The 13,932-nt window shown below is 45.0% G+C and overlaps 1 protein-coding gene across 1 annotated transcript in view; it reads right to left on the bottom strand.

Annotated features, from left to right (window-relative positions):
* Positions 1 to 761: 761 nt before the first annotated feature.
* The window catches only part of ABCB1 (ATP binding cassette subfamily B member 1), a 65,358-nt gene continuing 52,187 nt past the window's right edge, over positions 762 to 13,932 (bottom strand). Inside the window, exons 22-28 of the mRNA XM_040434541.1 lie at positions 13,741 to 13,841; positions 13,474 to 13,614; positions 13,227 to 13,383; positions 11,834 to 12,031; positions 11,418 to 11,624; positions 8,521 to 8,667; positions 762 to 2,688 (exon numbers count right to left, since the gene is read on the bottom strand). Of these exons, the coding sequence (XP_040290475.1) occupies positions 2,488 to 2,688; positions 8,521 to 8,667; positions 11,418 to 11,624; positions 11,834 to 12,031; positions 13,227 to 13,383; positions 13,474 to 13,614; positions 13,741 to 13,841 (1,152 nt within the window). The 3' untranslated portion in view covers positions 762 to 2,487. The remainder of the gene's footprint in view (positions 2,689 to 8,520; positions 8,668 to 11,417; positions 11,625 to 11,833; positions 12,032 to 13,226; positions 13,384 to 13,473; positions 13,615 to 13,740; positions 13,842 to 13,932) is intronic.

Raw genomic sequence — 13,932 nt, 5'->3', positions numbered from 1 at the left:
TGCCCCTACTTCTTTCCCTAAGGAGGGAGAACTACTCTAACACAACTTCCCCAACAGGGGGTAAACTAGAACTCATTCTGTTTTTTCCCTCCCTTGCTGCAGGAAAAGGGACCTGCCCACTTCTCCACAGAGGGGAGCTAAGCTAGAATAAACCATTCCAGCCTAGATGCACGAAACTGTCTATGCCAATGTGTTGCTGCCACCTGCTGGTAAATCAGGCTAATTACATGAACAATTGTATTAATACAGTTTTTTTTATGCACAATTTGGAGGTAATATAAATTACATCAGACGACATTATAAGAGGCGCTTAGAAGATAGTAGCGAGGTAGAGGCGTGTAGTAACACAACTCTGGGGTGTTACAGCAGGTCTCCAGACATAAACCCTATTGAGCATCTGTGGGGCATCCTCAAACGGAGGGTGGAGAAGCGCAAGGTCTCTAACATCCACCAGGTCCGTGATGTCGTTGTGGAGGAGTAGAAGAGGATTCCAGTGGTGACCTGTGAAGCTCTAGTGAACTCCATGCCCAAGAGAGTTAAGACACTGCTGGGGTGTACTCACTTTTTTTGCCAGCAGTTTAGACACTAATGGCTGAGTGTTGAGTTATGTTGAGGGCACACCAAATTTACACTGTTATACAGGCTGTACACTGACTACTGTACATTGTAGCAAATTGTCAGATCTTCAGTGTTGTCCCCATGAAAAGATATAATAACATATCTACAAAAATATGAGGGGTGTACTCACTCACTGGTAAGTCCTCCAAGCTAGCTGCATGGCATTACCTGGCCCTTTCATCATATGCCTTATTGTAAAGTAAACCCAAAGAAACCATCAAATTGAAATGCTAAAGAAGTTTTTTTTATTTTTAAACACTCTACTCAAAACTTAATTCCAGTGCTGGAGTGGTAAAAAAAAACTAAATGGAGAGGTAGCAGCAGCGACAGAACTACCCTCTGTTTTCTGTCTTGTAAATTATCAAGTGATCAAAACCAGTTCTTAAATATGAGATATATAATATGTTAACAGTATACAAAACATTAAAGGGAATTTCTCACCCACATTTCACTAATGAAATTCCTGCAATAGTCAGCAGTACATGGTAAAACCACTCTGATTGTACCTGTAAGTCGCCAGTGTGTGCAGTAAGTGCCCCAAAAAATAACTTTTATCGCTATGCAAATCGGATCCAAAGTGCCCAGTGGGCGGGCTTTCCTTTTCAAAGTGCCTAAGCCCTCCTCTTTTCCCCGTTCTCTACTCTTCCTCTAACTTCCCAAGCCTTCCTCCCCTGTCCCTTGACAAATTTTGTGCCGGGCCCTTCTGATGCGCCGATCATCCAAGGTGTAGGGTCCCAGCGCCTGCGCAGAGTATATCCCTCAGGCACCAGAAGGGGCTCAGAGGGTGCCTGCGCGGGCTTTGGTATCAAACCGCTGTGACGTCAGGGGAGATGGGAAAAAGGGTAGGGAAGTTGGGGGAGGAGCAGGCATCGGGCTAAGGGGAGGGCTTGGGCACTTTGAAAAGGAAATCCCGCCCACGGGGCACTTTGGATCTGATTTGCATAGGAAGTATTTTTCTGGGCATTCACTGTACACACTGGTGACTTACAGGCATGATCCTTATGGTGTTAACACACCATTGCAGGTCGTTTTATTACTGAAAAATTATTAATACCAAAATATTACAGTTAAAGGGGTCCTCTGAGATTTATACTAAAAGGTGGGCAGTTTTTTCAGTAACAACTTCTCCATAGGCTGTGTCTGGTATTGCAGTTCAGGACCGAATGAGGCTGAGCTTCAATACCGTACATAGCCCATGGAGAAGAGTGGTGCTGTTTATGGAAAAACTGCCCACCCTTTATTGAAATCACAGAGGACCCCTTTAACTTAAGAATAAGCAAATTATTTGGCATTTCCAACCATCATATGACAAGAGTACATTCTGCCATCATACAGTACAGCTCTCTCTCATTATCCTGTTCCCTATATCAGCACCTTTTCTAGCACCTTTGCTTCCTCCCGCCATACACTGCGAAGTACAGTAGTGGTAGTGCAATCATTTGGCCTGTAAAGTGGTCATTGTGCAGAGAGGGGGAGGAGGTAAGCTGTGATCATTACTTATTGTGAATTGTGGACCCTGTGTTATCAATTCTTATTGCAATCCTGCCTGTGATGATAATGAGATGACTGCGGAGAAGTGATCTCTACAGAACAGGAAGTATCAGCCTGTTATGAGGCTCAGTGGCCACAGTTCTTTCAAGTAGCGACCAATTTATATACAACATAACATCACTTTTTGTCATTTTACATTTGGTCATTTTTATATAGGATTAAAGACAGAGAGAGAGATCTGCACTTGCTATGGTCCAGCCTGCCTGGCACAAGGGTTCCGTCCATAGTACTGGCCCTTTAATGGTCTTTGGTTTCACATTAACACGGTTTGAATGTGTATATGTCTTCCTGCCCCTGATCAGGGTCATAATGTCCTTCTCATGTGGGTCCGAGCTGTATCGTGACCAGTGAATGATACACCCCCTTCATCTGCAGGAGCTGCTGATGTGTCCCCTGTTCTATCACTTTTCCATTCTGGATCACGGCGATTTTATCCGCGTTCTGAATGGTGGACAGTCGGTGAGCGATGACGATGCATGTGCGACCTTCCCGCGCTTTGTCCAGAGCTTCTTGTACAACCTGAGGGGGCGAGAGAACATTATATACAGTTACAAATACACATAAAATACATCATGTAAATTGGCGTGATCATTTCTTTTTTGAGGATAACCACCTTATTAGGGAATGTGCTGCGGAAATCTTTTTTATGCCACCTAAAAGCAGACAGCGACACGCATCCTTTTTTTGTTATATGTTTTTATTTTATGATATTTATAAAATTTCCTGAATGTGATTATGGGGGGCGGCCATCTTGCCAGAGTTGTTTTTAATAGCAATTAAAGATATGCTGTACAGCATGGGCCATAGACACAGAGGACAAGAGGGGACCTCAGTGACATCTATGGAAGCGTTTTCTAGGCATGCTCTGTGACCTGTGCAGAGGTCACTGTGCAGGAAGGGGGAGGAGATGAGCTGTGATTGTCACATATTGTGAATGGTGTATCCTTGGATACACAAAGGTGTTACCTGTCATTGTAATCATGATAACGAGAGGACTGCTGAGCAGTAATCTTTACAGGACAGGAAGTATCTTCCCATTATGAGGCTCAGTGGCCAGAGTGAAAACTGCAAGGTTTTTTTTTTAATACAGTTAAATGGAAAAGTAAAAACACAAAAAAATTACCAGAATTTTTCACAAAAAAAAAAAAGTTATTTACTGACAACATCTTCCTTTAAAGGGGTTATCCAACATTTCACAAAATAACAATAAAAACAGCAAATTTTATAAAATATAAAAAAAAACACACTACTCATGTCTCAATTTCCCTGCCAGCAAGGCCTCCGGAAGTGTCCACCACATGACCTGTGGAGCCAATCAGTTGCCTCAGCAGTCATACACTGTGCTACTGCCGTCATGCCTCCCATCGCTACACTAAGATGCCAGCAGTATAGCACGTGCCTGTTGAGGCCTGTTATTGGCTGCAGTGGACTGATTGGCTGGATGGGTGGGGATTGGAGAGATGGGTATAACCCCTTTGACCCCTTCCCGCATCTTGACGTAATAGTACGTCATGGTTAACTCCGGTCACCGCACTGCATAGCGCAGTGACTGGAATAAGATGGCGACTCTAATCAGCAGGCAGCCATCTTAGCTGAGGGCGGCAGGAGTTTTTCCGCCCCCCCTGCAGCCCCGATCACTGAGATTGGCTGGTTAGTGAAGACCGGCCCATCACAGCGCCGGCAGTGGTATGGTCCTGCAGGGGGGCTGGGCTAGAGGATTACATCAGCCCATGTCATCTCCTAGGTCAGAGAGGGGACCCCAGACACTGGTGTTCCCTCCCAGCGCTGCGATTGGCTGGAACAACGCTCCAGCCAATGGCAGCGCTATGCAGCTGAAAGAACAGTTGGTGCCTCTCTGCAGGCAGCCATTCTAGCTTGGTGACTGCTTGCAGAGAGGACTTGTTCCCCACTGTGCTGCTGGTTTCCGGCTGGGACTTGTGGTACTACCACATAAATCACTGCTTTTTACTAAGGAAGAAGAAGAAGATCTGGAACAGCTGCAGTGATTTTTGGCTCATCTGCAGCAGTTGCAGATCCCCATTTCCTGTCCCTGTCCCTCTCCTCCCATCCCCGGTGGACTCCAGTCTTTTTTCTTTTTTTTTTTGCCTTTTTAAAAAAAATTCTGTGTGCGAGCTGTGACTAGCAAGTGCTAATCAGCATTTGTGTTTTTTTTAAAACCTTTAGTTAGTGCCAGCTACCTACATATATATATGTCAATTTTAGTTAGTACTAGTTTAGATTTTTGAACCCACGCACATGCCGTCTGCATACGTGGGTCCTGCATCTTCTGCTCACCAGTCATTACTGTCCATTACTGGCAGCGTCTTCTCAGGTTTCAGTGCTTTTTTTGGAGCCTTTTTTTCTAAATTTTGATCTTATTTTTTCACTTATCTTTTTCTCTTTTCTTTCTTTCTCTTTTTTCTTTATCCTAAATTTTATCTTAAATTCATTACAAGCCCCTTCATGTTTTAAATCACTACATACACCCCCCCCCGGACACTTTTCAATTTACGCACACCAATAAAAATAAAAATGTCCCGTCCATCCCAGAGAATGTACTCTGATATCTTTGCCTCTGAAACGGAGTCTGCAAATGAGGGAGAAGAGGATGCCACGTTCCTCTACTCCTTCATCATCATCGTCATCCGGTGATGAGGGACCCTCAAGGAGACGCCCCAGGAGAGATGAAGTAGCCCCCCCCCCCCCCAGTGATCCCCTAGGGGCCACACCGCCTGAGGATTATGAGCCCCAAATTCCAGAGTTTGTGGGAAACTCTAGAATCCAGATTGACTGCACGGGTTTCACAGAAATAGATTTTTTCGGAATCTTTTTCTCTGACGATTTCATAAATTTGATAGTGACCCAAACAAATTTATACGCCCAGCAGTTTATTGCTCAAAACCCGACATCCTCATATGCTAGACCCCTTGGTTGGACCCCTGTAAATGCAGCAGACATTATGAAGTTTTGGGGGCTGTTGCTGCATATGGGCCTGGTAAAAAAAAAAACTAAATGAGACAATATTGGAGTTCAGATGTCTTGTACCACACTCCAATTTACAATATGGCCATGTCCCGCTCAAGATTTGAATCCATTTTGAAATGTCTACATTATAACGATAACATACAGTGCCCCCCCCCCAAATGACTCACAATTTGACAGTCTAGTCAAAATAAGACCCCTCCAGGAGCACCTCAACTCCAAATTTACAGTGGGGATCAACCGATTATCGGTTTTACCGATATTATCGTCCGATATTCAGTATTTTGACCGTTATCGGTATCTATTTTGCCGATATTCCGATAACGTATGGGGAACACATATCGCGCTGCTCTCAGCGCTCTCCGTGTTCCCTCAGCAGCACAGGGGAGAAGGAAGCAGTGTCTCCTCCCCCTGTGCTGCTGCTGCCAATTAGAGGAGAGAGGACAAAAGAAGGGGAGGGGCTGTGGCCACCGCTCCACCAATGAAGATAAGTCTCTCATTAATTCATATACAGGAGGCGGGAGCTGGCTGCAGAATCACATAGCCGGCTCCCGACCTCTATGAGCGGTAGCTGCGATCTGCGGTAGTTAACCCCTTAGGTGCCGCTCATAGAGGTCGGGAGCCGGCTATGTGATTCTGCAGCCAGCTCCCGCCTCCTGTATATGAATTAATGAGAGATTTCTCTTCATTGGTGGCGCAGTGCGCCCCCCAGTAGTAATCATTGGTGGCGCAGTGCGCCCCCCAGTATTAATTATTGGTGGCGCAGTGAGCCCCCCACCCCATCCCAGTATTAAAAACATTGGTGGCGCAGTGCGCCCCCCCCCCCCCCCCACCCAGTATTAACCATTGGTGGCAGTGGCCACAGGATCCCCTCTCCCCTGCTCCTCCGATCGGAGCCCCAGCAGTGTAATCCTGGGGCTCCGATCGGTTACCATGGCAGCCAGGACGCTATTGAAGCCCTGGCTGCTATAGTAAGCTCCATGCTGCTGTGTGCACAGAGCAGCAGGGACAGTGTGAGCTCCTATTCACCCTGATAGATCTCTATCAGGGTGAATAGGACAAGGGTTCTAGTCCCTAAGGGGGCTAAAAGTTAGTTAAAAAAAAACACCAAAATATTAAGTATAAATGAAAAAGAAAGATTTACACAAAAAAAATACACGTTAACAATAAACATATTAATTTTCAGCAGATTTGTGTAGGTATTAAAAAAAAAATATGAAAATTCCCAGAATATCGGTATAAATTATCGGCTATCGGCCTAAAAGTTCACAAATTATCGGTATGGGCCCTAAAAAATCAATATCGGTCGATCCCTAATTTACAGAGGTGTTAATCCCAGAAAAAGAAATTAGCATAGATGAGTCCCTTGTACATTTTAAAGGAAGGGTTAAATTCTGCCAGTACTTGCCCAGCAAGCGGGCACGGTACGGAATTAAAATGTACAAGCTGTGCGAGAGTACCTCCGGGTACACCTACAGGTTCCGGGTTTATGAGGGGAAAGATTCCCAGATACAACCCCCTTAATGCCCCCCCATCCTAGGAGTTACTAGGAAGACTTACTGCACCCACTGCTAATTCTAGGAAACACCTTTGGGGTCTAAGTGCTTACTAAATGCCTTGAAAGATTCCTTGAGGGGTGTAGTTTCCATAATGGAGTCACTTTTTGAGATTTATTACTGTAGGGGTGCATCAGGGTGTCTTTAATAGTGACATGGGGCCTGAAAATTATTCCAGTGAAGCTGCGCTTCAAAATCCATATGTTGCTCCTTGCACCCTGTGCCCTCCAGTGTGCCCATACAGCAGTTCACGGCCACAAATAAGGTGTTTCTATAAACTGCAGAATCAGGGTAATAGATATTGACATTTGTTTGGATGTCAACCCTTGTTGTGTTACAGAAAAATATATATGAAAATGGAAAATCTGCCTAAAAAAGCAAAATTTTGATTTTTCAGCTCCTTTTCATTTCATTCTTGCAAAACACCCAAAGGGTTAACAAAGTTTGTTAAATCAGTTTTGAATAACTTGAGTAGTGTAGGTTCTAAAATGGGGTAATTTATTGTCAATTTATATTATGTAAACCCCTAAAAGTGACTTAAAGGGGATGTCTCATCATGAACAATGGGGGCATATCGCTAGGCTATGCCTCCATTGTCTTATAGGTGCAGGTCCCGCACCTATATTGGGAACAAAGCCTCGCAAGTGAAGTAGGGTGCACCGCGCATGCGCAGCTGCCCCCCATTCATTTTCTATGGGGTCGGCTTTTTCCGTCGGCCCCATAGAAATGAATAAAAGCATGGGCCGCGCATGTGCGATACGCTCCCATTCACTTCTATGGGGAGCCGGCTTAGTGGTGGCCGGACCGGAGTCCTCCAGCCACCACCTTGCGGGGCTCCGTTCTCGATATAGGTGCGGGTCCCAGTGGTGGGACCTGTACCTATAAGACAATGGGGGCATATCCTAGCGATATGCCCCCATTGTCTATGATGAGACAACCCCTTTAATAACTGAATTGGTTCTTTAAAAAAATTGGTTTTGGAAAATTTCTGGAAAATCTAAAATTTGCATCAAAATTTCAAAGCCATCTGACATCCTAAAAAAATAAAATGACATTTAAAAAATGATGCCAACATAAAGTAAACATATGGGGAATGATGACTGATAACTATTTTATTGGGTATTACTATCTGTCCTAAATGTAGAAAATGTTTAGTAAATTTTGATGTTTTTCCTAAATAAAGGAAAAAAATATTGACTCAAATTTATCACTAACAAAAAGTACAATGTGTCATGAGAAAACAATCTCAGAATCGGTTAGAAGAGTAAAAGCAATCCAAAGTTATTACCACATAAAGTGACGCAGGTCAGATTTGCAAAAATAGGCCTGGGCAGGAAGGTGAAAACAGGCCTAGAATAGAAGGGGTTAAAGGGGTTTCCCCATCTCAGGCAATGGAGGCATATCTCTAGGTTATGCCCCCATTGTCTGATAAGTGCGGGTCCCACCTCTGGGACCCACACCTACACTGAGCACGGAGCCCTAAAAGTTGTGGAGGGCGCACTGCGCATGCGCAGCCACCCTCCATTCATTTCTATGGGGCCGCCGAAAACAGCCGAGCGCTGGCTTGGCTATTTCCGTTGGACCCATAGAAATGAATGGGAGCGGTTGCCAGGCAAGCATGGTGCGCTCCCATTCACTACTAGGGGGAGAGTGCTTGGTGGTGGTCCTATGGCAACCACCTTTCCCACTCTGTTCTCGGTGTAGGTGCGGGTCCCCTAACGATATACACCCATTGTCTCAGCTGGGAATACCCTTTTAAGCTCCATACCTAAATAGCAGAATATCAATGACCTTCTGTGCTTTTCTGTTTTACCTTCTCACTCTCTGTATCCAGAGCAGATGTGGCCTCATCCAGCAGTAGGATTTTCGGTTGACGGACCAGCGCTCGTGCTATGGCAATCCTCTGCTTCTGACCCCCGGAGAGCTGCGTCCCCTTATCTCCCACACGGGTGTTATATTTCTGTAGGAGAGATAAAGGATGTTAGTGATGAAATCATTTATCTGTTCTCCATTATAAATACTAATAATAAGAAGAATAAAAACAATGTTAATGCGCTCCTTACCTACAGTACAATAATTTCTATGGAATATTGTGTGCCGCTGTAGCAGAGCTGGTGTGAGCTCTGGGGTGGGAAAATAAGGCTGGGTTCAGACCTGAGCGTACGGGAAGGAGCGCTCTGTATGCGCGATTGTATGCGCGTGTACAGACGCGGCTCCGGAACAAGCGAACGCCCATTGTCGCGCGTTCCCGCTGAAGTCTATGTACGGGAACGCGCGACAAGACGCCCCAAAGAAGCTCCTGTACTTCTTGGGGCGTCGGGCGTTTTACAGCGCGTTCGTAGGAGCTGTAAAACGCTCAGGTGAGAACCCTTCCCATAGGGAAACATTGGTTCTTGCCTGTTGAGCGTTTTACAGCGCGTAGGAACGCGCTGTAAAACGCTCAGGTCTGAACCCAGCCTAAAGCAAAAATATAGAACAGCAAAGCACCATGCCCAGAATGAATATCAAAATTGGGGTTATGTAGTTTAGAATGAAGATGACATAGGGGAGAACTAATACCTATGTATATATATATATATATATATATATATATATATATACACTGCTCAAAAAAATAAAGGGAACACTTAAACAACACAATGTAACTCCAAGTCAATCACACTACTGTGAAATCAAACTGTCCACTTAGGAAGCAACACTGAGTGACAATCAATTTCACATGCTGTTGTGCAAATGGGATAGACAACAGGTGGAAATTATAGGCAATTAGCAAGACACCCCCAATAAAGGAGTGGTTCTGCAGGTGGTGCCCACAGACCACTTCTCAGTTCCTATGCTTCCTGGCTGATGTTTTGGTCACTTTTGAATGCTGGCGGTGCTTTTACTCTAGTGGTAGCATGAGACGGAGTCTACAACCCACACAACTGGCTCAGGTAGTGCAACTTATCCAGGATGGCACATCAATGCGAGCTGTGGCAAGAAGGTTTGCTGTGTCTGTCAGCGTAGTGTCCAGAGCATGGAGGCGCTACCAGGAGACAGGCCAGTACATCAGGAGACGTGGAGGAGGCCGTAGGAGGGCAACAACCCAGCAGCAGGACCGCTACCTCCGCCTTTGTGCAAGGAGGAACAGGAGGAGCACTGCCAGAGCCCTGCAAAATGACCTCCAGCAGGCCACAAATGTGCATGTGTCTGCTCAAACGGTCAGAAACAGACTCCATGAGGGTGATATGAGGGCCCGACGTCCACAGGTGGGGGTTGTGCAAGATTGGCAAATTCGCCACTGGCGCCCTGTGCTCTTCACAGATGAAAGCAGGTTCACACTGAGCACATGTGACAGACGTGACAGAGTCTGGAGACGCCGTGGAGAACGTTCTGCTGCCTGCAACATCCTCCAGCATGACCGGTTTGGCATTGGGTCAGTAATGGTGTGGGGTGGCATTTCTTTGGAGGGCCGCACAGCCCTCCATGTGCTCGCCAGAGGTAGCCTGACTGCCATTAGGTACCGAGATGAGATCCTCAGACCCCTTGTGAGACCATATGCTGGTGTGGTTGGCCCTGGGTTCCTCCTAATGCAAGACAATGCTAGACCTCATGTGGCTGGAGTGTGTCAGCAGTTCCTGCAAGACGAAGGCATTGATGCTATGGACTGGCCCGCCCGTTCCCCAGACCTGAATCCAATTGAGCACATCTGGGACATCATATCTCGCTCTATCCACCAACGTCACGTTGCACCACAGACTGTCCAGGAGTTGGCAGATGCTTTAGTCCAGGTCTGGGAGGAGATCCCTCAGGAGACCGTCCGCCACCTCATCAGGAGCATGCACAGGCGTTGTAGGGAGGTCATACAGGCACGTGGAGGCCACACACACTACTGAGCCTCATTTTGACTTGTTTTAAGGACATAACATCAAAGTTGGATCAGCCTGTAGTGTGTTTTTCCACTTTAATTTTGAGGGTGACTCCAAATCCAGACCTCCATGAGTTAAAAAAATTTGATTTCCATTTTTTTTTTTTGTGTGATTTTGTTGTCAGCACATTCAACTATGTAAAGAACAAAGTATTTCAGAACAATATTTAATTAATTCAGATCTAGGATGTGTTATTTTTGTGTTCCCTTTATTTTTTTGAGCAGTGTATATATATATTAGGACAGGCATCAAACATTACATGGACATCTCCAGTAGCCTTAAATGGGCTGTTCCATTAAATAAAAGTATCCCCTATGCATAGAATAGGGAATAAGAGTCTGACTAGGAGGGTCTGAGCACTAGTTTGATCTTGAGAATGGAGGCCTTATGTTCCTCCTAAGCGAAAGGAGCAGTGGTCATGCATGTGCACTACCACTCCATTAGACTCCACGGGACTGCTGGAGATAACCAAAAAATTGAATGGAGTGGCAGCGCACATGTGTAATCACCAATCTATTCCAGTGAGGGAATGTGGGGGCCCCAGTGGCTGGACCCCCGGGGATTAGACATGTATACCCTCTATCCACACGTACGAATATCCACCTCTTAACTACATGTCCAAAATTCAGACCTAGCAGTGCAACCATGGATCAGCACGGTCAGAATTCGTGCAACCACTGCAGGTCGACTGCAAATTTCTTGAGGTACTACTGCCAGTTTTATTATGAAGCCCTAGTCAAAAGGTAAGCATTAAGAATGACATACTGTAAATCAGACAGACACTCTAGTTTTAAAAACTTACATTGGGGAGCGATTCAATGAAGGTCTGGATATTGGCCGCCTTGGCTGCTCTTTCAACCTCTTCGAATGGCACCTCCCGGCTGTTATCTCCATAGGCGATATTCTCCGCTATACTGCAGTCAAACAGCATGGGCTCCTGAGACACAATGCCCATCTGTGCCCGGAGCCACTGGATGTTCATAGCTTTCACGTCAGAGTCGTCCACGGTCTACAAGAAAGACACTGATGACTGGAATGGAAAGAATAAACACTGGGCTGCCATACAATCAAACTAGATGTTGCCAATGGGCATTAAGAGTCATTTTAAGTGGTCAACACTGGGAGTTACTCGTGGCCACTAAGGGTCGTGTTACATAACCTGACACTGAGAGTTATCAGTGGTCACTTCCAATTATTTTTTTTATAGGCTATACCTACCACGTGTCCATTCAGTGGGTCATAGAATCTCTCCAGAAGTTGGACGGTGGTACTTTTCCCGCATCCACTGCTGCCCACCAGCGCCAGGGTTTCTCCCTTTCCCACGCTGATGTCTAGTCCTTGAAGCACCTGCACCTCTGGTCGTGTTGGATAGTTGAACTGAACTCCCCGGAATCTGACGTTCCCATCACATTTTGACTGCAGGCAATGGAAGTACGAGTTTTTTCAGTCAATGCATTCATGGGCAGGCAGGAGTGGTAGACGACTATAAGAACATGGCCGCTTTCTTTCAGAGCCCCACATATCTGATATTAAAGCTCAGTTCTTCTGAAATGAATGGGACTGAGCTGCAATACCACATAGTGGTGCTGTGTTTGGTAGAAAGCAACCATGTTTTTCCAATCCTGAACACATTTTTTAAAGAATCAGGGTGGTTTTACTCTCTGTTTATATATAGCTACATTACTATGTGGACATACTGTAAATGTGTATTAAAGATAGGCGTAAATAGAAAAGTCCACAAGACAATTGCTTACAGATATACAGTACAGGTCTACTTACACATCTACAGGTCTACTCACACATCTACAGGTCTACTCACAGATCTACAGTACAGGTCTACTTACACATCTACAGGTCTACTCACAGATCTACAGTACAGGTCTACTCACACATCTACAGGTCTACTCACACATCTACAGGTCTACTTACAGATGTATAGGTCCTCTCACAGATCTACAGGTCTACTTACATATCTACAGGTCTACTGAAAGATCTACAGGTCTACTCACAGATCTACTCACAGATGTATATTCACAGATCTACAGGTCTACTCACAAATCTACAGGTCTACTCACAGATATACTCAAAGATGTATAGGTCTACTCACAAATCTACAGGTCTACTCACAGATATACTCTAAGATGTATAGGTCTACTCACAGATCTACAGGTCTACTCACAAATCTACAGGTCTACTCACAAATCTACAGGTCTACTCACAGATCGACAGGTCTACTCACAGATCGACAGGTCTACTCACAGATCGACAGGTCTACTCACAGATCGACAGGTCTACTCACAGATCAACAGGTCTACTCACATATATACCCGTCTACTCACAGATCGACAGGTCTACTCACATATCTACAGGTCTACTCACAGATCTACTCACAGATGTATAGGTCTACTCACAGATCTACAGGTCTACTCACAAATCTACAGGTCTACTCACAGATGTATAGGTCTACTCACAGATCTACAGGTCTACTCACAGATGTATAGGTCTACTCACAGATCTACAGGTCTACTCACAAATGTATAGGTCTACTCACAGATGTATAGGTCTACTCACAGATGTATAGGTCTACTCACATATCTACAGGTCTACTTACCGGTTTGTGGCCGGCATCACTGTAACTATCTATAAGAGGCTGCCTCTCTAGCAGATTAAATATATGAGCAGCTGACATCTTTGCTTTAGCGTAGTCTGGAGCAAAGGAACTGGTCTGACCCAATGCCATGGCTCCAAATACAATGGCTGAAAATACCCTGCAATGGAAAGATAGAAATATGTATTTTTTTATAGGTAAGATAGAGATAGATAGATAGATAGATAGATAGATAGACAGATAGACTTACAGGAATACATTCTCCATAGTCATGTGATTGTTTGCTACAAGCCATGCCCCAAATCGGAAACACCCGGCATAAGCAAAGTACATGATAGCTTGAGATAATCCGAAAGTCGCTCCATGGATGTGCGCCTTCTTAATGGAATTCCTACACAGACACAATGAATTATTAGAGAATTATTGTATCTGAGATTAAGATTTTTCTGTCTCTCTACAGGTGACCTCCACAGTATTCTGCCAGACACACACGTGTACATAGTATGTGTTCTCTTACATGTAGGGTCCCACCAGCTTTTCATCATACATGTCCTCGAACCTCCTCTCTCGTGTTAAGGAGACCACGGTGCGGATGTTTTCTACAGCATCAGTGGTGATCTAGAATAGAAGAAAATGGAATTCTCAACCAAAGGGGTTCAGTAAATCATAACTCTCCTCATTCTTTTATATGCAATAGGCTATTATATTT

The sequence above is a fragment of the Bufo bufo genome, chromosome 5 (genome assembly GCF_905171765.1).
Source record: "Bufo bufo chromosome 5, aBufBuf1.1, whole genome shotgun sequence".
Lineage (NCBI taxonomy): Eukaryota > Metazoa > Chordata > Amphibia > Anura > Bufonidae > Bufo > Bufo bufo.
The sequence above is the reverse complement of the archived record's forward strand: the minus strand, read 5'-3'. Positions and strand labels throughout refer to the sequence as shown.